Raw genomic sequence first — 25,819 nt, forward strand, 5'->3', positions numbered from 1 at the left:
GACTCACAGTGACTGGAGTTGGTTGAGCAGCCGTACAAAAACCTACAGTCCTCATTCTTACTGGGCTGATCGAACATGAAGTGTTTTTCATTCACTGCTGTGGATATAAATGTTGTATTAATGTTTGTTTAAAAGTGTCTTGTTTAAAAAAAAAATACATTTTTTCTTGTCATGAATTATTTGACACATCATGAAAACACAAAATAAAGATTCCTCATTCATAAAAGGGTCAAATACAGAACAGCAATTTAAATGTTTAACTGAAACTACTAGAAATTCTTTACATTTATAATTTCACATCAAGACACATTGGCCCTCATTTATCAAACGAGCGTACGTCAGAAAGTATGCGTAAAGTGGGCGTAAGATGATTTCTACGCAAGCCTCGGCATTTATCAATTTGGACGTGAGCGGACGGTACGATCAGATCTCACGTCTGCTCTCAGCTCGTGTACGCAAATTTGAGTCAGCGTGAAGTCCACACGTCTGAGTCGGAGAATTGATCTTAGACTATTGTATCGATGGAGCTGATAAAACTCTGTGGTGTTTTGATTTTTAATAGTGACAAAGCAAAACATGTTTAGACTACATAATTTATCACTAAAACATAATCCAAAAATAAATACACCCTGCGATCGTGAAATTCTTTAAACAGAATACCAGCCGAGGATATTAAATGTTGTTGTCTTCTGCTGTTTACTGTTATCCAGCTCCGACAACTGAGCGTCAGCGACTCTTTTACCACCGGCGCTGCCTGAATAGAAACATTTCCAATCAGCGCTGTCACTGACTAGGCTCACACGCTCCTCTGACTAGGACATCATTATTAGTAAATGTAAAGAGGTGAATAATATATCTCCATCATAATAATAGCAATATTCGGATATTATATAGATTATTAGGCTTTATATATCACGATGTAATTACTCAAACCTCGCCGGGAGTTAAATAGTCCGCTACTCTGCTGACAGCAGCACTGATTTCCTCCCTTTTCACTTTTTATGCTGCCAAACAAAACTAGTTTGTTGTGTTGCAGCTGTTGAACGTCAGCGTTTCACTTTCTGACTGAGAAATTCCTCTTCTTCTTGAATTAAAACTTACTTTAAAACATTGTTTACCTCCTTCAACCAAAAAGCTGAAAACTTCTAAGTCCGTGCTCCAAATGTAAAATATTCAGTGAACTTGTTTGAGTTTATAACTAGAAGTACTTTTATTTCATAAACCTCCGTCGCTGCGTATTTCTTTAATATGTCTATATTGCCCCTATTGTTAATTGTAACGGTGCACTTTGCTTATAAAGCTGATTTAGAGGGTGAAAAAAATCCTCTTTTTGGCCATATTGCGCCCTTCGGTGTCGTAAACTCTGAAGGCGAGTCTTCTGAATGGGGTATATATTAGGGCGTGGTATTTAAATTACGCATGTTTCGAGCCGCCACATTTATCAACAGCCGATCATTCTTACGCTGTGATTGGCGAGATACGATCGTTTGATAAATCACACGTGAACCCTGTCGTAAGACAAAATGTACACTCAGATCTGCGCTCGTTTCTACGCTCACTTGATAAATGAGGGCCAGTGTGTGTAAATAATGTGAAAACGAAAAAATAAAGTTGGATTCATCACATCAGGACACAGTGTGATTCTGACATATGTGTAGTGACTGATCACAATATTTATAGACCCAAAGTGTAGGTTATTGTTGTTACTAAATATAACAGCTTGATTGGCATTAAATTCCTGCAGGAGTTATTTTATACAGGTAAAAACATCAGGTAAAAAGAATCTGAGATAGACTCTTCTTATGAACTTCCTTCAGAACATTAGATAGATATTGGTCATTAGGCCCATAGTGCAAATACATCTTTTGATGTTTTTGTTGTTAGTACTGTTAATGTATTGTTTTAATTATCTTTAATTAATTATCAATAATCACTGCCAAATAGTGTTCCTGTTTCTGGATGTGTTATTGTATAACCATGAAAAGGACAAAATTGTTTTTAATTATAAATCATTCATTAAATTCTGTGTTTTCAGGAGCCCCTCCCTCCCCATGATGTGCTGATGCAAATGTTCAGTGTGTGCAGTGTACTTGTGTCCTGCTGACTGCTCTTGTACTTTGTGTGGAGCATCAGAGGTCACATCTCCAGCCTCAGGATGATCAACACACTCACTCTTCTGCTGGTTGCTCTCTCTCTGCCCTGTGAGTTCTCCTGCTGACTGCTGTTTGATCTTTGATCAGACAACATGGACTGACGGTCGCTCAGTGATACCAGAAAACTTCCCACATGACTGACCTGTACAACCTGATGAGATGAAAGGAGAGAGGAACCACAGAAGAAAGTGAGACAGAGCATGGAGTCCATTCCTTCCAGTTCAGTGGTGAAAAAGCCCGGGGAGACTCTCAGTCGCTCCTGCAGGGGATCTGGCTTCACATTTAGCTGCTGCAGCATGCACTGGATCAGACAACCTGCAGGAAAAGCTCTGGAATGGATCGGCCGTGTCTACAGCGATGCAACTAGAACAGATTATGCCAGCAGCATGCAAGGACGAATAGAAGTCACCAGAGATAATAGCAACAGCATGACGTATCTGAGACTGTCCAACTTACAGCCAGATGACTCTGCTGTGTATTACTGTGCTAAACACACAGTGGTTAAAGGAAGCAGAGAGGCTCTACAAACACCTCAAACTAGTTATTCTCACAAGTACCAACAGGTAGCAGTAGAAGATAAGAAGTCAGATGACACGAAGGAGAGAATGTCTGTAAACACACACACACACACACACACACACACACACACACACACACACAAACACACACACACACACACACACTGTGAAAGCAACAGTTGATGCTGTGGTTTGTGACTTCCTGTGTTGTCGGGTTAAAAACGGTTAATAATGTTCCCATTGTTGATTTAATGAATAACAGCAGGTATTGATAATATATTTGGACATTTATACATGATGTGTCTAGAACATGGATGGACCACCAAATGCTGCTGAGCAAAATAAATGAACATGTTCAATTTTACAACAAACTAACATAGCAGTTAAACCATTTGAAAATGATTTATTCATGATTTAAGTCATCACAATTACAATAATGATATAACAGAAAGATGTAAATCACATTTCACAATGAGCAGACCTGATTATTTTGCTTGTTTTTCTAACTGGGCAGGTAAAAACAATAAATGCTTTTGTGACAAAGCTCCTGGTACAAAGACAATATGTCTGCATTACAGTAACTAATGAGCTGTTTAAATGTCTGCAGGTACTGAGGGTCAAACACTGACTGAGTCTGAACCAGTGGTTAAAACACCTGGAGAGTCCCACACTACTTATGACAGGACAGTCCATCCTTCCTTTACAGCCTGTCAGTGTCCTTCTCTATGCAAAGTGAACTTCCTCACAGTCTGCTATAAAGACTTGATATCATGCTGTCAGTTGCAGCAGAAGAAGAGAAGCTCCCATCAGATCACCTTCAATACCAACCATGTTCTCTGTAGCTGTGCTGCTGCTGCTGGCTGCTGGATCCTGTGAGTCTCACTGAGGCAGAGACACTGACAGTATGATCACAGCACACTGACTGTTCACTCTTATTACACTCATTCAATATTCAACATGTTTTCCTCCACAGGTGTAAAGTGTGAAACGCTGACTCAGCCAGCCTCTGTGACTGTGCAGCCAGGTCAACGTCTGACCATCACCTGTCAGGTCTCTTATACTCTTGGCAGCTACACAGCTTGGATCAGACAGCCTGCAGGGAAAGGACTGGATTGGAATGAAAAATACTGGTGCTTCATACTACAAAGATTCACTGAAGAACAAGTTCAGTATCGACATAGACTCTTCCCTCAAAACAGTGACTCTAAACGGACAGAATGTGCAGCCTGAAGACACTGCTGTGTATTACTGTGCCAGGAGAGCCACAGTGACACAAAGCATCAGTAGAGCTGAACAAAAACCCCTCAGTGCCTGAACACTTGTAACATGAAGCCACCAGAGGAGGAGCCCTCAGACCACTAATGACTTCAGATACAATATCCTCAATTTAAATACTGAGACAAATAATCACTGATAATATGCTGCAAGCATTTTCCACAGTGAAAACTGAATCACACTTAATCAAACATAAAACATTCAATTAATTAAAATATTCAGCTGACAACTTTATTTAAAGCTCCTCTAATCTAACTCGTCAAAACTTCAGCTTGACGTCACATACAGTACAGGTCAAACAAGAAACTTTGTCATCCAACACTTTTGTCTGACTTTTTTGAGAAATTGAAAAAAGGAGGAAGAATCAATGTAATATTAATCTGGAAAAAATGGTACAAATGATGGATTTATTTTACACATATGCATGAGATGTGGTGTTTGTCTCTGAGGAGGAGTCAATGCAAATCTGTGACGTCTTCCATCTCTACATATGTGTTGCAGAGTGAAGGACAGACACTAAATCACTGACATACACACTGCAGACTGGACAGAGACAACTGGCTTTCACAATGATCACACCTGATTATTTGCTTGTTTTCCTCATCCTGTTAATTAACTGGGCAGGTAAGAACAATAACTGTTTTTCTGACAAAATCAATATGTCTGCATTACAGTAACTAATGAGGTGAAATGTCTGCAGGTACTGAGGGTCAAACACTGACTGAGTCTGAACCAGTGGTTAAAACACCTGGAGAGTCCCACAGACTGACCTGCACATATTCTGGCTTCAGTAGTGATATACACGCTGCTTGGATCAGACAGGCTGCTGGAAAAGGACTGGAGTGGATCGCTTATATCAACAGTGGCAGCAGCTACATCTACTACTCTCAGTCAGTCAGAGGGCGGTTTACCATCTCCAGAGACAACAGCAGAAGGCAGGTGTATCTGCAGATGAACAGTCTGAAGACTGAAGATTCTGCTGTTTACTTCTGTGCTCGAAGAGACACAGTGACTGAAGACAGTAGAGCAGCTGCACAAAAACCTCCACAGACAACAAACAGCAAAGTGATCTCAATGATATCTGAATGTTCTCACCATAATCCAGTTAATATCGTCTGTGGATTGTAAACACCTCATATTAATGTGTTGTTTGAATTGTATTTATGATGTTACATTAGTCAGCCACAAAAGAAAACATCAACAGTTATTAAGACTAACAAGGAACAAGGAAATGTTTGAAATATTTAATAACACTAGAACCGACAACAGGTGAAATTGACCTGTGGCTGTTTTTCAACTGTACGTTACATTGTTTCATTAAAATATTTTATCCTCCTAGTCTTTAACTTTTACTAAAAGTGCATTATGTAGCACTCCTGATTGTTGATTTAAAAAATGCCATCAGCGGGTATACTTTTTTAATATTAAAATTGTATATTACGATGGAAACAGCTTCTGTCTTCTACTGTATGTAACAGAGCTTCATCATAAATCATAGGCTAACCTTTGCTGTGGACAAGAGAAACAGGTTCATGAATACTTCTCAATGCTTTCAGTGAAGAAGAGTCAGGTGGTGGGGAGGCCTCACAACTGAAGAAATTACTAAATATAATATATAAGCATATATTGGACATGAATCATGAAGTTGTTCTGCTTTACAGAGATACATAGCACCATCTCACGGCTTTAATGAAGATGCTTAACTAATCAAACAGCTATTATTTTTATGATTATGAACATTTGAATGCACATTTTTTTTAAATGTATTCAAATTCAAATTGACTGAAGACAGTGGAGCAGCTGCACAAAAACCTCTACAGACAACAAACAGCAAAGTGATCTCAATGATATCTGAGTTTTATCAACACGTGCAAAATCACTTTAATATATCCACATTAAATTTTACATACAGTACATTACTATGAAGTGAGTTTATTGTTCTCCTCATGATGTTACATCACTCACAGACAAAGACAGAGTCCCTTTAATTCTCACAACATTATCTAATCCTGAATATATCTGACATTAGTACAAACAATAAATGTTTAAATGCTGTAAAATGGTCACATAAGAATGAACTCACTGTCAGAAATCTAATTAGATTCATTAGATTTATATAAATGTAAAGCTCTCATGTGCAGAACTTTATGCCCAAAGTGACTGATGAGACACATGAGTCATGATACTCAGATGTTATAATTCAATTTATGAGAATAAACCTTGTATGTTCATGTGTTGGATACAGTCTATGGTCTGAAACAAAATGAACTGTAAGGTATTCTTAGAACAAATGTTGGAGTGGTCTTAAAATTGTCAGACTATTCTATATATAATGATATTATATATTATATTATTAGACATTATTTTCCCTGTTTCATTAAATATTTCCAGGCCAGTGATTTCCTCCCTGTGAGGAGGAGTCAATGCAAAACTCAGATGTCTTCCACCTCTACTTATCTGACTGCAGAGAGGAGGACAGAGGACAGTGGACACACAGTTTAACATGATGGACTATAGGACAGGACTGCTGCTTCTAACTGTCTGCTGGGCAGGTGGATAGTTTCTCACATATTAACACTATGTTTCTTTAAATTGTGTCACCCACTTATTTCATTCAATGTTGTTTGTTCTCTACACAGGTGTTGATGGTCAGACTCTGACAGAATCTGAACCAGCAGTTAAAAGTCCTGGAGGATCTCACAGATTGACCTGTACAGCCTCTGGATTCACATTCAGCAGCTATGGCATGCACTGGATCAGACAGGCTCCTGGTAAAGGACTGGAGTGGATCGCTTATATCAGCAGTGGCAGCAGCATCTACTACTCTCAGTCAGTCAGAGGGCGGTTTACCATCTCCAGAGACAACAGCAGACAGCAGCTGTATCTGCAGATGAACAGTCTGAAGACTGAAGATTCTGCTGTTTATTATTGTGCTCGAAGAGACACAGTGACTGGAGTTGGTTGAGCAGCTGTACAAAAACCTACAGTCCTCATTCTTACTGGCTGTTTGAGGATAAACATGTCATATTTATATAGTATTCATATGATATACTGTATTTTATTATTTATATTATATATGTTGCCTGAAATTCTACGTTTTACTTTACACATTTTTTCAAACTAATAAATGACTGTATAACACAACACTTGATAACACAAGTTCCTAAAAATATTTCCTGATAAATACTATTAAATTAATAACCATTTCTGTCTTTGTTTCTCCTCACTGGGCTGCTAATACAAAGATCATTGTTGTGTTTTAACAGCAGAAAATATCTTGAAATCAGAGATTATTGAGAGTTTGATGCAAACTGTTTCTGAATATAAAGAAAATGTAACTGCATCTATTCATGGAGAGGAATAAGTTGGCCATAATAGAAATCAGATCATATTCTACTTGACTTGACTTGCAGGTTTGTCTGCAGATGAACAAACACTCATAACAGAGCTTTATTTATAATACCTCCTCATTAAAGACAGCAACTGAACAAGAAACAACACTTGTGTATTTAAATTAACTTTCTAATTGTCCAACATTTAGTTTACAAGCCTTTTTACTGTTTCTAGCTTACAGAGTACTGCAAAGACTGTGGATTGGGAGAATAAATGGAGGTTTGAACTGTTTTTCATCTGGAAACTAACTATATTGTTCCAGGTGTCTACTAGCTGTCTTCATTATGACAGGAACAATTTCATGTACATTATTTGAGAGAAAATACAGGAAAAAAAAGTTCCTGACCTATTATTTTGCATCTTGTCACAATAGTTATAGTTCTGAACTAGTTGATCCTCTGAGTGTCTGTTGCTTCAAACGGACACAATTTGAATCCTGAACCCTTAAAAAAAACTCTTCAACCAGCTGCTGAAATCTCAGGTATTTATTCAAATAATCCTAAAATAAAATAAATACAAATACATAAATCAATACAATGAGTCTTTTTTTCTTCTTCAGAATTTTAAGATTTCTGTATTAAACTGATCAAACAAAACTTAAAAAGGAAAAAAACTGAAAAAAAAGTAATTTGAGTCAAATTTTAGATGAACAAATCTGCTGCATCCTTCAAAGAAAACATTAAAAAGGAATAACTATATTTTCTAAATTCATGCAAAAAAAATGAATATATAATAAATAACAGCAACAAATAAACAAATGTAAATAATATGCTTCAGGAGCCCCTCCCTCCCCATGATGTGCTGATGCAAATGTTCAGTGTGTGCAGTGTACTTGTGTCCTGCTGACTGCTCTTGTACTTTGTGTGGAGCATCAGAGGTCACATCTCCAGCCTCAGGATGATCAACACACTCACTCTTCTGCTGGTTGCTCTCTCTCTGCCCTGTGAGTTCTCCTGCTGACTGCTGTTTGATCTTTGATCAGACAACATGGACTGATGGTCGCTCAGTGATACCAGAAAACTTCCCACATGACTGTCTCACTTTCTTCTGTGGTTCCTCTCTCCTTTCATCTCATCAGGTTGTACAGGTCAGAGCATGGAGTCCATTCCTTCCAGTTCAGTGGTGAAAAAGCCCGGGGAGACTCTGTCTCTCCTGCAGGGGATCTGGCTTCACATTTAGCTGCTGCAGCATGCACTGGATCAGACAACCTGCAGGAAAAGCTCTGGAATGGATCGGCCGTGTCTACAGCGATGCAAGTAGAACAGATTATGCCAGCAGCATGCAAGGACGAATAGAAGTCACCAGAGATAATAGCAACAGCATGACGTATCTGAGACTGTCCAACTTACAGCCAGAGGACTCTGCTGTGTATTACTGTGCCAAACACACAGTGGTTAAAGGAAGCAGAGAGGCTCTACAAAAACCTCAAACTAGTTATTCTCACAAGTACCAACAGGTGGCAGTAGAAGATAAGAAGTCAGATGACATGAAGGAGAGAATGTCTCTAAACAAACACACACACACACACACACACACACACACTGTGAAAGCAACAGTTGATGCTGTGGTTTGTGACTTCCTGTGTTGTCGGGTTAAAAATGGTTCATAATGTTCCCATTGTTGATTTAATGAATAACAGCAGGTATTGATAATATATTTGGACATTTATACATGATGTGTCTAGAACAAGGATGGACCACCAAATGCTGCTGAGCAAAACAAATGAATATGTTCAATTTTACAACAAACTAACATAGCAGTAAAATCATTTGGAAATCATTAATTAAGTCATCATTATCATTATAATAATATGAAAGAAAAATATCAATCATATATGACAATCCTGTCAATTAAGTGGGCAGGTAAGAACAATGAATGTTTTTCTGACAATGCGACAATATGTCTGCATTACAGTAACTAATGAGCTGTTTAAATGTCTGCAGGTACTGAGGGTCAAACACTGACTGAGTCTGAACCAGTGGTTAAAACACCTGGAGAGTCTCTCTAATCTCTTTAAATGCTTTTAAGTTACAATCACCAACAAAACATTGATAAATATTACACTTTACAAATAATATAATCATTTAACCTTTAATGTCTTCAAATGTTGAACTCATTGTTTTGACCTTTAATTGTTTAAAAATACATTTTTGGTCTAATCATACAAGAAATATTCCAAACAGCAAAAGTTACAAGCCACAAGACACAACTCTTAAAACTTTGAAGAAAAATAATTTCAGGAGACATGAGATGTTGTTTTATCTAGAAGGCGGTTTTCATATTAAATGACCTGAAACCAGTATAATCAAAATAATATTTATTAAGCTTTAATTTACAAACAGTAGCAAAACTGTGTTATGTGTATGTTGAATTGGGTAATTATCCACAGATAGAATTATTTTACAGTTAAATAAGCATTATAATATAATGGTTTAATAACTTGAGTTTAAAAACATGAATGAGTTAGAAGAAAGACAAACGATTAAATTCGTTTTGTGGAGAGATTGAATGCAAGACACTGTTCAATCAGAAAGGAGGAGTCAATGCAAAACTCAGATGTCTTCCACCTCTACTTATCTGACTGCAGAGAGGAGGACAGAGGACAGTGGACACACAGTTTAACATGATGGACTATAGGACAGGACTGCTGCTTCTAACTGTCTGCTGGGCAGGTGGAGACTTTCACTGATATAAATCTTACATAGCTTTATTTGTGTTCGTAGCATATTTTACTTGATCTTTTTATATCCTTACAGGTGTTGATGGTCAGACTCTGACAGAATCCGAACCAGCAGTTAAAAGTCCTGGAGGATCTCACAAATTGACCTGTACAGCCTCTGGATTCACATTCAGTAACTTTTGGATGCACTGGGTCAGACAGGCTCCTGGTAAAGGACTGGAGTGGATCGCTGCTGATGGTGGTGGTAGCAGCCAGTACTACTCTCAGTCAGTCAGAGGGTGGTTTACCATCTCCAGAGACAACAGCAGACAGCAGCTGTATCTGCAGATGAACAGCCTGAAGACTGAAGATTCTGCTGTTTATTATTGTGCTTGAGACTCACAGTGACTGGAGTTGGTTGAGCAGCTGTACAAAAACCTGCAGTCCTGATTCTCTCTGGCTGTTTGAGTCAAAGCATGCCATATTTTTTATTGTATTTATATTATATACTGTTTTTATTAGTTATTTTATCTTTTTATATGTTGCCTTAAATTATATGTTTTACTTAACATATTTTAATTAATTAAGTGACACTCTCTGCATTACACACATTATTAAGAATATTTCCTGAGAAATACTAATGGACTTACAAAAATTTCTGTCTTTGTTCCTCCTCACTGGGCGACTAATCAAAAGATCATTGTTGTGTTTTAACAGCAGAGAAATATCTTAAAACTAGAAAATGTCCTCTGGGGAAATTTTGAAAGGGCCACGGGGGCTACTGCCGGTGTGTGTACAATATGATGAGATTCTTCAGAGATTTCAAACTATGCCCTTTAACCTCAAAATGTGTTTGTGTGTGTGTGTGTGTGTGTGTGTGTGTGTGTGTGTGTGTGTGTGTGTGTGTGTGTGTGTGTGTGTGCATGTGTGCGTGTGTGTGTGTGTGTGTGTGTGTGTGTGTGTGTGTGTGTGTGTGTGTGTGTGTGTGCATGTGTGTGCGTGCGTGCGAACAAAAACCCCTCAGTGCCTGAACACTTGTGTGAAACACTGACTCATTCTCTTGGCTACCTCACAGCTTGGATCAGACAGCCTGCAGGGAAAGGACTGGAGTGGATCGGAATGAAAAATACTGGTGCTTCATACTACAAAGATTCACTGAAGAACAAGTTCAGTATCAACTTAGACTCTTCCCTCAAAACAGTGACTCTAAACGGACAGAATGTGCAGCCTGAAGACACTGCTGTGTATTACTGTGCCAGAGAGACACAGTGACACAAAGCATCAGTAGAGCTGAACAAAAACCCCTCAGTGCCTGAACACTTGTAACATGAAGCCACCAGAGGAGGAGCCCTCAGACCACTAATGACTTCAACACCAGCTCAATGTTACAGTAAAGAGAGAAACAGTTTTTTTTATTTTATAAATGGTTCTCAGTTTAAGCAATTGGATCTCATAATCATATACAGAATTATATTTTATCCCATTAGAAAAATGAGTCACATTGTGATACATTATTAAAAAAGAAAACTATCATGTAATAAAAAACAATCACTCGACAATTTTAAATAGACTGTCCATATTTAGATGCTTACTATCAGTCAGTTTCTCTTTCTAAATATCATTAAAAAGAGACAACAGCAACACATGATTATTTTCAGAGTCATTAGAGTCACTAAAATGTGGAAAGGAGTGTGGGTGTGGAGGTTGGTGAGATAAGAGGAGGCCTGGTCATGGAGGACTTTGTGAGTGAAGAAAATGAGGAAAAGTTGAGCAGTTTTAGAAATGTGGCGTCCATACATGAATTAATATGGTGAGGTTGTTGGTCAAGGTGGAGATAGGTCAGTGACGATGGAGTCGGTGGAAATCTAGAGGTGGATATAATCAGTGTGAAAGTGGAGGTCATGATGACAGATGAGGGGGCATGTAGAAATTAAACAGCAGAGGACCAAGCATGAAGCCCTGGGGGACGCCTTGGGACAGAATAAACATGGTAAAGATGAAGTTGTTAGGCTGATTTTTTGATGTCTGTCAGTGAGATATAGATTAATAATCCAGGAAATAGCAGTACAGGTCATGCTGAGGGCGGATTCAAGGTGATGATGTATTGAGGACAAGTCAAGTATGATTCTGTTTCTCTGAAAGAATCAAGGCTGGCATCTTCATATCTGGCTTTTAATTCAAATTTAAGCAGTCCATGTGAGACAAGTCTGTACTTTAATGTGCAGACTCAAAAGAATGTAAAATTAACATTCCATCAATAAAACTGCATTTGCAATATTAATTATTCTTATGTGTAATACAGGCTGCAGTTTAGTCCAGGTGACACTGGGAGAGAAGTGGTCCTGTTAGCAGCTACTACACACATTGGATCTTATGAATGTTATGATATTATTATATTATATTATTGTGCCAGAGACCAACAGTGACACAAAGCATCAGTAGAGCTGAACAAAAATAAATAGGAAGTCTACGAACAAAGGTTCTTAAACTCATTTTACAGCACCATTTTATATTAAAAAAAATAATTTGAAATTACAATATTTGAAACATCATTTCATGTCTAAAAGCCTTTCCAACTACAGTAAAAAAAAAAAATTAACCCTTAAAAGTCAGCTTCTCTTCCATGGCATTTTTGTTTCAAGAAAATGTGAATCATTTCTCCTTAAATGACTAAATCACAAGTCTTTAGCCAATTTCATTATCAAAATCAAACCTAACAATCACCTAAAATTCAATTCATTTAGAATTATTTCAATATATTTTAGTCAGCTGATTTAGTGTCAACAGTATGTAAATCCGCCTCCTTGTGTTGCCTCATAAATAAGTGAAGTGTGTGTATGTGTGTCTGTGTGTGTGTGTGTGTGTGTGTGTGTGTGTGTGTGTGTGTGTGTCAGTGAGAGGACAGAAGAGCTCACATCAGTTCAGCTTCAACATCAACCATGTTCTCTGTAGCTCTGATACTGCTGCTGGCAGCTGGATCCTGTGAGCAGCTTTCACTGGATTCACACTAATAAACACATTAGAAACACTGAATATTTACATGAATGATGTGTTGCAGAGTGAAGGACAGACACTAAATCACTGACATACACACTGCAGACTGGACAGAGACAACTGGCTTTCACAATGATCACACCTGATTATTTGCTTGTTTTTCTCATCCTGTCAATTAACTGGGAAGGTAAGAACAATAACTGTTTTTCTGACAAAAACAACATGTCTGCATTACAGTAACTAATGATGTGTTTAAATGTCTGCAGGTACTGAGGGTCAAACACTGACTGAGTCTGAACCAGTGGTTAAAACACCTGGAGAGTCCCACAGACTGACCTGCACATATTCTGGCTTCAATAATGATTACTGGAACGCTTGGATCAGACAGGCTGCTGGAAAAGGACTGGAGTGGATCGCTTATTTCAACAGTGGCAGCGGCAGCATCTACTACTCTCAGTCAGTCAGAGGGCGGTTTACCATCTCCAGAGACAACAGCCGAAAGCAGGTGTATCTGCAGATGAACAGTCTGAAGACTGAAGATTCTGCTGTTTATTATTGTGCTCGAGAGCCACAGTGACACAGGAAGGAGCAACACTGTACAAAAACTCAACAAGTCAAAAACCTTTCCTTGTCTCATGAAGCCACCAGAGGAGGAGCCCTCAGACCACTAATGATTTCAACACCAGCTCATTCACACATCATTGTACACTTCCCACATATATGTATAGGCCTATAACTTGTTAAACATTCAACTTTGATGAGATTAAATAAATTCAGCTGAACTTTCTTCAGAAGTTGAAAAATATTGAGAATTTTGATTCATAAAACAGAAGCTATACCCCATTACTTATAATTTAAATTGGACAAAAACATGGAAAAAGCATGTTGAAAAGTTACAAAGTGACCGACAGTAAAACGGATAGTGATGACAGCTAAAATAAAATGTATTGAAATACGGATTTTAAGATGCAGTGAGATGAGTATGCTAAAGAATAACACCAAATATGATCAGTTAGGTGAAAGGCATGACATAAAAATGTATATTTCGTTCAACCAGAAAGGAGGAGTCAATGCAAAACTCAGATGTCTTCCACCTCTACTTATCTGACTGCAGAGAGGAGGACAGAGGACAGTGGACACACAATTTAACATGATGGACTATAGGACAGGACTGCTGCTTCTAACTGTCTGCTGGGCAGGTGGAGACTTTTCTGAATTTTACACGGACCATATTTTTGTCACCAGTTTATTGAATTGAATGTTTTCTTGTATCCTCTTGACTGACAGGTGTTGATGGTCAGACTCTGACTGAATCTGAACCAGCAGTTAAAAGTCCCGGAGGATCTCACAGATTGACCTGTACAACCTCTGGATTCACATTCAGCAGCTACGGCATGCACTGGATCAGACAGGCTCCTGGAAAAGGACTGGAGTGGATCGCCTTGATCTACTATGATAGCAGTAAACAATTCTACTCTCAGTCAGTCAGAGGGCGGTTTACCATCTCCAGAGACAACAGCAGAGAGCAGCTGTATCTGCAGATGAACAGTCTGAAGACTGAAGATTCTGCTGTTTATTATTGTGCTCGAGAGCCACAGTGACTGGAGTTGGTTGAGCAGCTGTACAAAAACCTACAGTCCTCATTCTTACTGGCTGTTTGAGGAAAACAATGTCATATTTTATTGTATTTATATGATAGACTGCATTTCATTATTCATATTATCTTTTTTTATGTTGCCTTAAATGATATGTTTTACTTTACACATTTTTTTAAACTAATAAATGACTCTCTCTGCATTACACACATTACTAAGTATGTTTCCTGAGAAATACTAATAAATTAATAACCATTTCTGTCTTTGTTCCTCCTCACTGGGCGACTAATCAAAAGATTGTTGTGTTTTAACAGCAGAGAAATATCTTAAAATGAGAGAATATTAAGAGTTTGATGCAAACTGTTTCTGAATATAAAGAAAATGTAGCTGCATCTATTCATGGACAGGAATAAGTTTGCCATAATAGAAATCAGATCATATTCTACTTGACTTGACTTGGACAATAAAAACCTTCAGTACAACCCACACTGCCTGATATTTGACATAGACTTGTTTTTATTTGGGACACAGATGAAAGTGAAATATGCTACATATTCTACATGTCTGAACTACCATAGTTGTCACTAAGCTAAAGGATTTAGTTTTCTGCAGTTTGTCACTTGTTTCAGTTCCTGATCAGCTGTTTGCTGCTCGATGCTTTTCTCTGTATGTCTGTGTCTGCAAACACTGAAACTATTAAAAGTCTTTTATTCAAACCTGCAACCAGCAACATCAGACTTAAAGTGTTTATGATATTGACATGATCCTGGCTGCAGCAGATATCTCTCTTTGTAGCAGTAAGCAAGCAAAAAATAAACAATAAATGAATCAATTGCATAAAACCTTAATATATATGTGTGGTGACTCATTGTGTTTAACTAATTCATCATATGTTTGATTGTATGCAAACTCATTGAGCTTCCTTGTTCCTCAGCTATAAAAACATCCCATCAGGCTGTCAGTGGAGTTCACAGCACGTCACTTTCTACATAAACCATGTTCTCTGTAGCTCTGCTGCTGCTGTTGGCAGCTGGATGTGAGTCTCTCTGCATTTTTAAAGTCATCACTTCTTCTTTTGCAGTTTAACTTCATCATTTGTTACGAACATTTTCTTTTCCATTGAACACTTGTAACATGAAGCCACCAGAGGAGGAGCCCTCAGACCACTAATGACTTCAACACCAGCTCACTGTTACAGTAAACAGGAAGTCTAAGAACAAAGGTTCTTCATCTCATTTTACAGCAACATTTTATATCAGTTAAAAAATCTGAAGTTATTATCATTGAAACTTTGAACTTTCTCACTACAGTAGAAATTAACCCTTGAAAGTCAGCTTCTTTTCCATGACATTTTTACTTCGAGAAAATCTGAATCATTACTGCTTTCATGCCTGAATCAAAAGTCTTTAGCCAACTTCATTATGATCAAAGTCAAACCGAACAATCTAAACTGTCAGAGATTCAAGTTCCACCTTCTTTTTGTTTGAGATGAAGAACAACACCTGGAAGTTTCATCTCCATTTAGCATTATTTGAATATACTTTAGTCAGCTGATTTAGTGTCAACAGTATGTAAATCTGCCTCCTTGTGTTGCCTCATAAAGAAGTGAAGTGAAGTGTGTGTGTGTCAGTGAGAGGACAGAAGAGCTCACATCAGTTCAGCTTCAACATCAACCATGTTCTCTGTAGCTCTGATACTGCTGCTGGCAGCTGGATCCTGTGAGCAGCTTTCACTGGATTCACACTAATAAACACATTAGAAACACTGAATATTCACATGAATGATGGAGATCATGTTGATTTGTGTTTCCAGTATTGATCTCATCCAGCCAGACTCAATGGTTGTGCAGCCTGGACAGTCTTTGACCATCAGCTGTCAGGTCTCTGGTTATTCTCTGACTGATGACAGCTATGCAACAGGTTGGATCAGACAGTGTGAAGGAAAACCCATGGACTGGATCTCCCATCAGTGGGGTGGAGGTGGCTTAAATTAAAATAATGCTCTGAAGAACAAGTTCCTTTACCACACACAAACTTCTTCAAGCTCAGTGACATTAACAGGAAAGAATCTGCAGCCTGAGGACACACACAGCAAAATCTGTAAAGCCATTTTTTCAGTGTTAATAATTTTGAGTTGGTGAGTGTTGATTTTTGGAGTTGTTTTAACACTTGTAGTGATAAAAAAAAACCCAGCCAGCTTTGTCAATCAAGCGAGTTACATGTTAACACCTGACTTAGATTCACTTCAGTTGGAGTTGACTGATTTTGTGACTTGTATGTTATGCTAAATGCTAAAGACAGAATGCACTTTTAATGTATCGTAAAACAAAACAATGAATGTTAATTATCACGAGTGAACGGAAATAACATGATTTTAGGGTTGAAACACTCACAGTGAAAGGGAATAACACAATCTCGAGTTAAAAGTGCACTTATGTGATGTCATAAAACAACAAGGGTGTCAAATATTTAACACTATTAAAGATTTAAAATATTAACACTTTTCAACGTGTAATCTTAACTCAGAATCCGTCAGAACTATATAAACTCAGAAAAAATATTAAATTTAACACTCCCAATTTTGCTGTGTCCGTGTAGCTCCACAGTGATACAAACCACCAACAGACCTGCAAAAATACTCAGCAACCATGTGACTCAACCACAAAAACAAGTTCTAAATGTGAACATTATCAAAATAAACACTCTTTACTCAGTATGAAAGAGACTTAAAATAACTTTTTTCCCCACAATGCAAAATTTACATGACACATTTTTTTTAAATGAATCTGTTGTTTATATGGAGAAAAGATGAGGAACCACTTTTCCTGTTTTAATGGGGAGCAAATACATCTTATAACTTCACTATAACCTAAACAGCAGCTCTGTCTCCTCACAAATACATAATGAGAGGTGAATCTCACTCTTGTAATTGGGCCAATGTGGAAAATAATGCTCTAATCAGCTTCACCGTGAGTTAAAGATTGTCATTGTAGATCGTTGTAGTTTAAATATTTTCCATCAGTTCAGAAATGAGTTTCCAGGACTTTGATATTTGAGTTTTCTCTGCTGTTGTAGAGATACTCTACTTATAGAAATGTGTCACATGTTCCTTTTGAAACCTGCAGAGGGAGGTCTATGCAAACTCTTCCTCTCTTATAAACACACCATCAGAAACTGAGAGCGTTTCTATATTTCTGAAACACTCAGGTCAGAAAGCTCTGAACTACAGTGTTCATCACAGAATGGACAATGCAATTATCTGGAGTTTATTATTTGCAGTTGCTATTCATGGTGAGAAAATCAATGGTGCTTTTTAAATGTCCGACCTGTGATTTACAAGTTTGATGGATAATGATCAAAATGTTTCTACTTCCAGGAGTTTGGAGTGAGATCAAACTGGAGCAGTCTCCCTCTGAGGGGAAGAGACCTGGAGAGACAGTGAAGATGTCATGCATCATATCTGGTTATAGCATGACGAGCGGCTTTTTTAGCTGGATACGACAGAGGTCTGGGAAAGCTCTGGAGTGGATTGGTCAGATGAACTCAGGTTCCAGCTCCACAAGCTACAGCAGCTCCTTTCAAAGCCGTTTCATCATGACTGAAGATGTTCCCAGCAGCACTCAGTACCTCGAGGTCAAGAGCCTGACAGCAGAAGATTCTGCTGTTTACTTCTGTGCTCGAAGAGACACAGTGACTGAAGACAGTAGAGCAGCTGCACAAAAACCTCCACAGACAACAAACAGCAAAGTGATCTCAATGATATCTGAGTTTTCTCACCATAATCCAGTTAACATCATCTGTGGATTGTATACACCTTATATTAATGTGTTGTTTGAATTGTCTTTATGGTGTTACATTCGTTATTAATTATTTGGTTCTTACCAACAGACAAAAAAAACAACTTACATTTAGAAGTGTTAGATAATTTATTTTGTTTTAAGAGTTAATTTCTTTATTTCTTTTTTAGTGTTCAACATGCTTATTTCTAGAATTAATCTTAATCCAAGAAATCTTGTCTGGTGAAATTATCTGTCCATGCAGCAAGATCATTTCCCTCAGATTTAGTGTTTATGTTTTTTTTATCTTGTTTTTAGACACCCCATTTTTGTAGTGCAGTTATTCATGACTAACAAGGAACAAGGAAATGGTTTAAATATTTAATAACACTAGAACCGACAACAGGTGAAATTGACCTGTGGCCATTTTTCAACTGTACGTTACATTGTTTCATAAAAATATTTTAACCTCCCAGTCTTTGACTTTCCCTAAAAGTGCATTATGTAGTACTCCTGATTGTTAAATTATCATGATAAAGCAGGATTAAAAAAAAACGGCCATCAGCAGGTACAATATGGAAAACATAGCAACAAACCAAGTCATTATCACACTGATTTTTTTTTTTTTTTTTTAATTAAAATTGAATATTATGATGGAAACAGCTTCTGTCTTCTACTGTATGTAACAGAGCTTCATCATAAATCATAGGCTAACCTTTGCTGTGGACAAGAGAAACAGATTCATGAATACTTCTCAATGCTTTCAGTGAAGAAGAGTCAGGTGGTGGGGAGGCCTCACAACTGAAGAAATTACTAAATATAATGTATAAGCATATATTGGACATGAATCATGAAGTTGTTCTGCTTTACAGAGATACATAGCACCATCTCATGGCTTTAATGAAAATGCTTAACTAATCAAACAGCTATTATTTTTATGATTATGCAAATTTGAATGCACATTTTAAAAAATGTATTCAAATTCAAATTGACTGAAGACAGTGGAGCAGCTGCACAAAAACCTCTACAGACAACAAACAGCAAAGTGATCTCAATGATATCTGAGTTTTATCAACACGTGCAAAATCACTTTAATACATCCACATTACATTTTAAATACTTTACTATGAAGTGAGTTTATTGTTCTCCTCATGATGTTACATCACTCACAGAAAAAGACAGAGTCCCTTTAATTATCTCAACATTATCTAATCCTGAATTATATCTGTCATTAGTACAAACAATGAATGTTTAAATGCTGTAAAATGGTCACATAAGAATAAACAGTGATTTCCTCCCTGTGAGGAGGAGTCAATGCAAAACTCAGATGTCTTCCACCTCTACTTATCTGACTGCAGAGAGGAGGACAGAGGACAGTGGACACACAGTTTAACATGATGGACTATAGGACAGGACTGCTGCTTCTAACTGTCTGCTGGGCAGGTGGAGACTTTCACTACAGTTTGATCCTTTTGATGCTTATTTTATTTAAAATATGTCGTGTTACGATTATCATGTTCTGATCAGACTGTTTCTCTCTCCAGGTGTCAGCAGTCAGACTCTGACGCAGTCTGAACCAGTGGTGAAGGGCCCCGGAGAATCACACAAACTGACCTGTACATATGCAGGAATATTTGATAGTGGTGCTGCTATGGCCTGGATCAGACAGCCTGAAGGAAAGGGACTGGAGTGGGTTGCCTTCATTTCTGCTCCGAGTGGAGACACTAAAACTTAGTCCACATCAGTCCAGAATCGCTTCACCATCTCCAGAGACAACAACGTGGACCAGGTGTACCTGCAGATGAACAGCCTGACTGCTGCAGACTCTGCTGTTTATTATTGTGCCCGACAGCCACAGTGATGCAGGAAGCCACAGAGCTGTATAAAAACCAGGACAGATGTGACAGAGACAGTCACTGACAGAAAGTGTTGGCTGTAAAGGAGGGATGGACTGTCCTGTCACAGGTAGTCAAAGCTTGGAATTATGTTGTGAACATTTTTTTTTAATAAACACACGTGAAGGACAATTTATTGGTTATTACAACAAACTCAAAGATTAACATTGACATTCAGATAAACAGGATATTTACCGTTTCATTGACACCATGTTTCTCTGAGTGTGTTGATGATGTTGAACTGAAGTTAATTTCTGGGAATGTGAAAAGCAGAAAGCAAAGATTTGACTTGTTCTGACATGTTGAGAGCAGAGAGGCTCTACAAAAACCTCAAACTAGTTATTCTCACAAGTACCAACAGGTGGCAGTAGAAGATAAGAAGTCAGATGACAAGAAGGAGAGTCTGTCTCTAAACACACACACACACACACACACACACACACACACACTATAAGCAACAGTTGATGTTGTTGTTTGTGACTTCCTGTTTCTTAGTGTTATATTTACCAAGAGCTCATTAACATTTTCCCGTCATTGATTGGGGGACTGAACATTTGAACATGTATCCATGATATATCCAGTAGAAGTATGACTCATTATTAACTGGTGAGCAGAATAAACAATTACAGTCTAAGTTAGCTCTAAAAAAAAAATTTTTTTAAACACATGCATGAGATGTGGTGTTTGTCTCTGAGGAGGAGTCAATGCAAATCTGTGACGTCTTCCATCTCTACATATGTGTTGCAGAGTGAAGGACAGACACTAAATCACTGACATACACACTGCAGACTGGACAGAGACAACTGGGTTTCACAATGATCACACCTGATTATTTGCTTGTTTTTCTCATCCTGTCAATTAACTGGGCAGGTAAGAACAATAATTTTCTGACAAAAACAATATGTCTGCATTACAGTAACTAATGAGGTGTTTAAATGTCTGCAGGTACTGAGGGTCAAACACTGACTGAGTCTGAACCAGTGGTTAAAACACCTGGAGAGTCCCACAGACTGACCTGCACATATTCTGGCTTCAGTAGTGATATACACGCTGCTTGGATCAGACAGGCTGCTGGAAAAGGACTGGAGTGGATCTCCTGGATTCACAGTGATGGCAGCAGCAGCATTTACTACTCTCAGTCAGTCAGAGGGCGGTTTACCATCTCCAGAGACAACAGCAGAAAGCAGGTGTATCTGCAGATGAACAGTCTGAAGACTGAAGATTCTGCTGTTTATTATTGTGCTCGAGACTCACAGTGACTGGAGTTGGTTGAGCAGCTGTACAAAAAACTACAGTCCTCATTCTTACTGGGTTGGCAGAGCACAAGCATTAAGAGGTGCTCGGTAGATTTCTATTATATTTTTTAGTTTATTTATTAATTGTATTAATCTATTAATAATTTATTTGCATTGTACACATCATGATAACACACATCTATAATGTTGTGGTTTCTAGTATAAAATCACTAGAGGGCAGTCAGTGTCAAGTTTCTCTCTCCTCTGTTAGTAAAATGAGACACAAATCAGCTGTTCTCATTGATCTCAACACAAACTCAAACACTGGACTGGACTACAGCTTAATACTTGATACAGATCGTTTTTTTTTTATATTTTAGGAATAGTAACATAGCAATCAAATGATCATTATTTTACACACACACACACACACACACACACACACACACACACACTCACAAACATACACTGTGAAAGCAACAGTTGATGCTGTGGTTTGTGACTTCCCGTATTGTCGGGTTAAAAACGATAAAATAATTGCTGAGCAAAATAAATGGGTAACACTTTATAATGAGTACACACTATTAAGCATTAGTTAAGCATTAATAAATACTCAATTTATCATATATAATGCATTTCTCTGACATTACCTAACATTAGTACGTAGTTTATAAACACAGTTAAAAATGTTTTATTCATCATTTATAAGCACATTAGTTATGGATTAGTAAATACTGAATTCATCATTTATAAAGCATGTTTCTGCCGTAAATACTCATTACTATGTGGTTTATAATCACAATTATAAATGTTTTACTCTTCATTAATAAGCTCATCTATAATGTCCTAATGATTGCATTTTCATATTTTATATATGATGGATTCACCATTTCTAAATCAAGTATTGCATCACTTACTAACCAGTTATATAGGATTTGTCAGTGGTTTGTAATATCATTTAGAAAGTGTATGTAAATGATGAACAAAGTATTTAGATGTACATTTCTGCATGCACTTGCACATCCACTATTCAGACATGTATTAATGATTAGTGACTGTGTTAGCAGATGCTCCATAAAAAAACTCACAAATTCATTTTCAATGGATGTCCTATTAACAGTTATTAATGCAGGGATTCATGAATTGAGGCTGTTATGAAGCACTAACTACTCGTTAATTAAGTATTTTGTGTGAGCTAATCTAAAGTGAGCACTATCTATGGCTTATAAAGCATTTACAAATTAGATTTGTAAGGTTGGCAATGCCTCAAGACTCCCAAAATGTTCAGTTATCTTGACAGACGAAGAAGAGACACAACACAAAGGGACATAGAACATATTGTATTGATATTTATTGCAACTTCCCAACATATTGTATAAAGACGAACAAGGGTAAACATGGCTGAATAAAAACTTGCCAACATCAACAGTGGAACACAGACGTTTCAAATATGAGAAATAAAATCTTTTTTTGAAAAAATTAAAAACTTTCTGTATCAAAAATAAAGTCAGAAAATATTTCAGTGTCACAATTTAACATAATTCTAAATCCTATCTCAAAGAAACGTCTAAAAATTATTTGAGACAGATAAAATAAATATGTTCAACACATGATATAATGCAGGAAAAGGAATTTTACGACACTACAAAAACAAAGTGCACTGATTTCTTGGAATTTGTCTCACAAAAAGACAAATTCTTGCAAACAACGGTTACAGTGACTGCATGAAATGTCATGAATCGGTCTGCCAAATGCACCTTTACAGTGTTTCTTTGCGAGTCGTCACTGAAAGGTGGTCGGAAAGCAAACTGTCAGTGCGATTTCCCCTAAGCCTCCAGATCTGCTCCTTGTAGGATCTCCAGGCCCTCTCAAGATGTTGGGTATGGGCACTGGACTTTCTCTCTTTCCCCTTCGTCTTCCTCCTTTTCTTTTTCTTGTCCTCTGATGAGGATGCAGTAGAGGAGGATGCAGACACAGTATCAGAGGAATCTTCCTCTGAGCTGTCACAAGAGGAAGATGAAGACAAGGAGATTGCCTGGGTATCCTGTATCCTTTTTTTAAGAGCTGTTAAAATAGATTAAAATACAAACATTAGATCAATATGTCACAAAGAGACACATGCATAATATAGAGTCCAGATATACAGTAAATTAACATAATAAGATCCAACTGCACAATAATTCCTCTACATATTGTGTGTAGGGAGACTTGATGCCAACTGTTCTTTAAGGTAGTCTCTCTCTTTGATAAGTTCATCAATCTTCTCCTTTTGCAACTCTACCTTCAGCTTACACATCTCCAACTCGTGTGATTTCCTTTTGTCCATCAGCTGTGCAGTAGGGGCCATGGACACACCTAAAAGAAAGAAAGTGTTCATTAATGCATGTAGTTATATACCAACTGAGTATATTTTCAGACACTTGTGATTTTGGAATGTTTTGACATTCAAGCAACTTTAAACAGTGGATCTCATGTGAAATAATTGAGTTTAATAATATTCAGTATATGTTCTATGTCAGTATATGCATGTCATAACTTTATATTTTATATACTTTACATACATGCATATACTTTTATTTCCATTTTGTGTGAAGCACACCAATGCATGTAATGTATTTCATGTAAACTTTGGGATGCATTTATCATTATCACTTTAAATATAGTTTTTTTTTTAAACTTGTAATGTTTGTGTCGCCGCGGTTAAGTCAGTCTAGTCTTGTCTAGCCGGGCGAGGTGAGTGTCTAGGTCGGCTTTGCCACCGCGGGCAGGTCGGTAGTAACGCTAGTCGGGGAGCGAGAGCAAACGCCTTCAGCTGCTGACAAGCTAATGTTAGCTTTCATCCATAATGTGTGCTAGAAAACAAAGACACTCACCACTAGTTCTGCTGCCGGCCACCGACTCCAATGTATCCATCCCCACACCGCCATACGTATTGGCCCGCGTCCGCCTGAATCGTTGATGCAGGCCAGACTTCTCCATGCTTCTCTTGGCTGCGCTCTCAGAAACTTCTGAGAGTTAAGGTAAATATGAACGTAAAATGTTGACACCTCCCACCGTCGTCACGTTGATGATGGGCTGAGAGCCGGATTGCGAGCTCCCAATCAGATAAGATCACAACAATAGCATGTCTTCATAAACCACCACAGTGTAATGCTTTTTTAAATGCATAAAACAATGAGCATATTCACCCGACTGAAGAAGCTTATTAAGGAGGAAACCTCGAAAAGAAACGCCCTGAAGCTGATAAAGTGGCTTCAAAAGAGGAAACTGCTAAAAAGAAAAGTAAAGTGCAGCATATGCCATCATGATATGAAACTGAAAAAGAGGGCGAACAGTGGAGATCTATATGCTTGGTGAGAAATGTACAATTAAATAGGCACATTTAAAATAATTTGCAGTTATGTGTTGATGTGTGCAGGTTTGGATCAGATTACTTTGGGATGTAATCAGGCTACTCAATACAAATTAAATGCGATTTATGTAGTTAGTAATGTTATCTAATCTAAATCCTTTTGGATCAAACAATGACAATATTACAGCATTTACATTTATCCAATCCAATCCAATCCACTTTATTTGTATAGCACATTTAAACAACAAAAACGTCTCCAAAGTGCTGTACATAGAATCAACAATAAAACAAACATTTCCATATACAATCAGCAATAAATAATAAGTGTATAAATCTAAAATGATGCTATACATAAAACAATACAATCAAACAGATAAACATAGTAAAATAAATAAAAGATGTAGTTAAAAGTAGTAAAAGAAATAAAAGACACAGAGGACCACAAAACTCACGCAAAGTTAAAAAGCCAAGGAATAAAAATGGGTCTTAAGACAAGACTTAAAACACTCCACTGTGGGGGCTGTTCGGACATGGAGAGGGAGGGTGTTCCAAAGTCTGGGGCCGACCACAGAGAAAGCCCTGTCCCCCCTGGTTTTAAGTCTCGCTCTAGGCACCACGAGCTGGAGCTGGCCCTCGGACCTCAATTCACGCGCTGGAGTATAGATTTGGATGAGATCCTTGATGTACTGTGGGGCCAGTCCATTCAAAGCTTTTTAAAACTAACAATAAAATCTTAAAATCAATCCGAAAATTAATAGGAAGCCAGTGCAAAGACGCAAGGATCGGGGTAATGTGTTCCCGCTTTTTGGCCCCTGTTAAAAGTCGTGCCGTGGCGTTCTGGACGAACTGCAGACGAGAGAGGGCTTTGTGGCTGACGCCTGAGTACAGAGCGTTGCAGTAGTCCAGTCGACTTGAAATAAAAGCGTGCACAATCTGTACGGTTTCACTTTTGATAAAAGATGAAGATGATAAAAA

At 37.8% G+C, this 25,819-nt stretch overlaps 3 gene segments (V, D, J or C); all 3 read left to right on the forward strand.

Moving 5' to 3' along the window:
• The first annotated feature begins 3,500 nt into the window (after positions 1-3,500).
• LOC131982838 (immunoglobulin heavy variable 3-11-like) lies at positions 3,501-5,185 on the forward strand. The segment is given in 2 exon segments: positions 3,501-3,543; positions 4,647-5,185. Coding segments are annotated over 2 exon segments (471 nt in total).
• Positions 5,186-6,449: 1,264 nt separating this feature from the next.
• On the forward strand, positions 6,450-6,911 carry LOC131983012 (Ig heavy chain V region 914-like). The segment is given in 2 exon segments: positions 6,450-6,498; positions 6,586-6,911. Coding segments are annotated over 2 exon segments (375 nt in total).
• A 6,213-nt stretch (positions 6,912-13,124) lies between these two features.
• Positions 13,125-13,569, forward strand: LOC131983013 (Ig heavy chain V region 914-like). The segment is given in 2 exon segments: positions 13,125-13,179; positions 13,259-13,569. Coding segments are annotated over 2 exon segments (366 nt in total).
• The last annotated feature ends 12,250 nt before the right edge of the window (positions 13,570-25,819 follow it).

The sequence above is a fragment of the Centropristis striata genome, chromosome 13 (genome assembly GCF_030273125.1).
Source record: "Centropristis striata isolate RG_2023a ecotype Rhode Island chromosome 13, C.striata_1.0, whole genome shotgun sequence".
Classification (NCBI taxonomy): Eukaryota; Metazoa; Chordata; class Actinopteri; order Perciformes; family Serranidae; genus Centropristis; species Centropristis striata.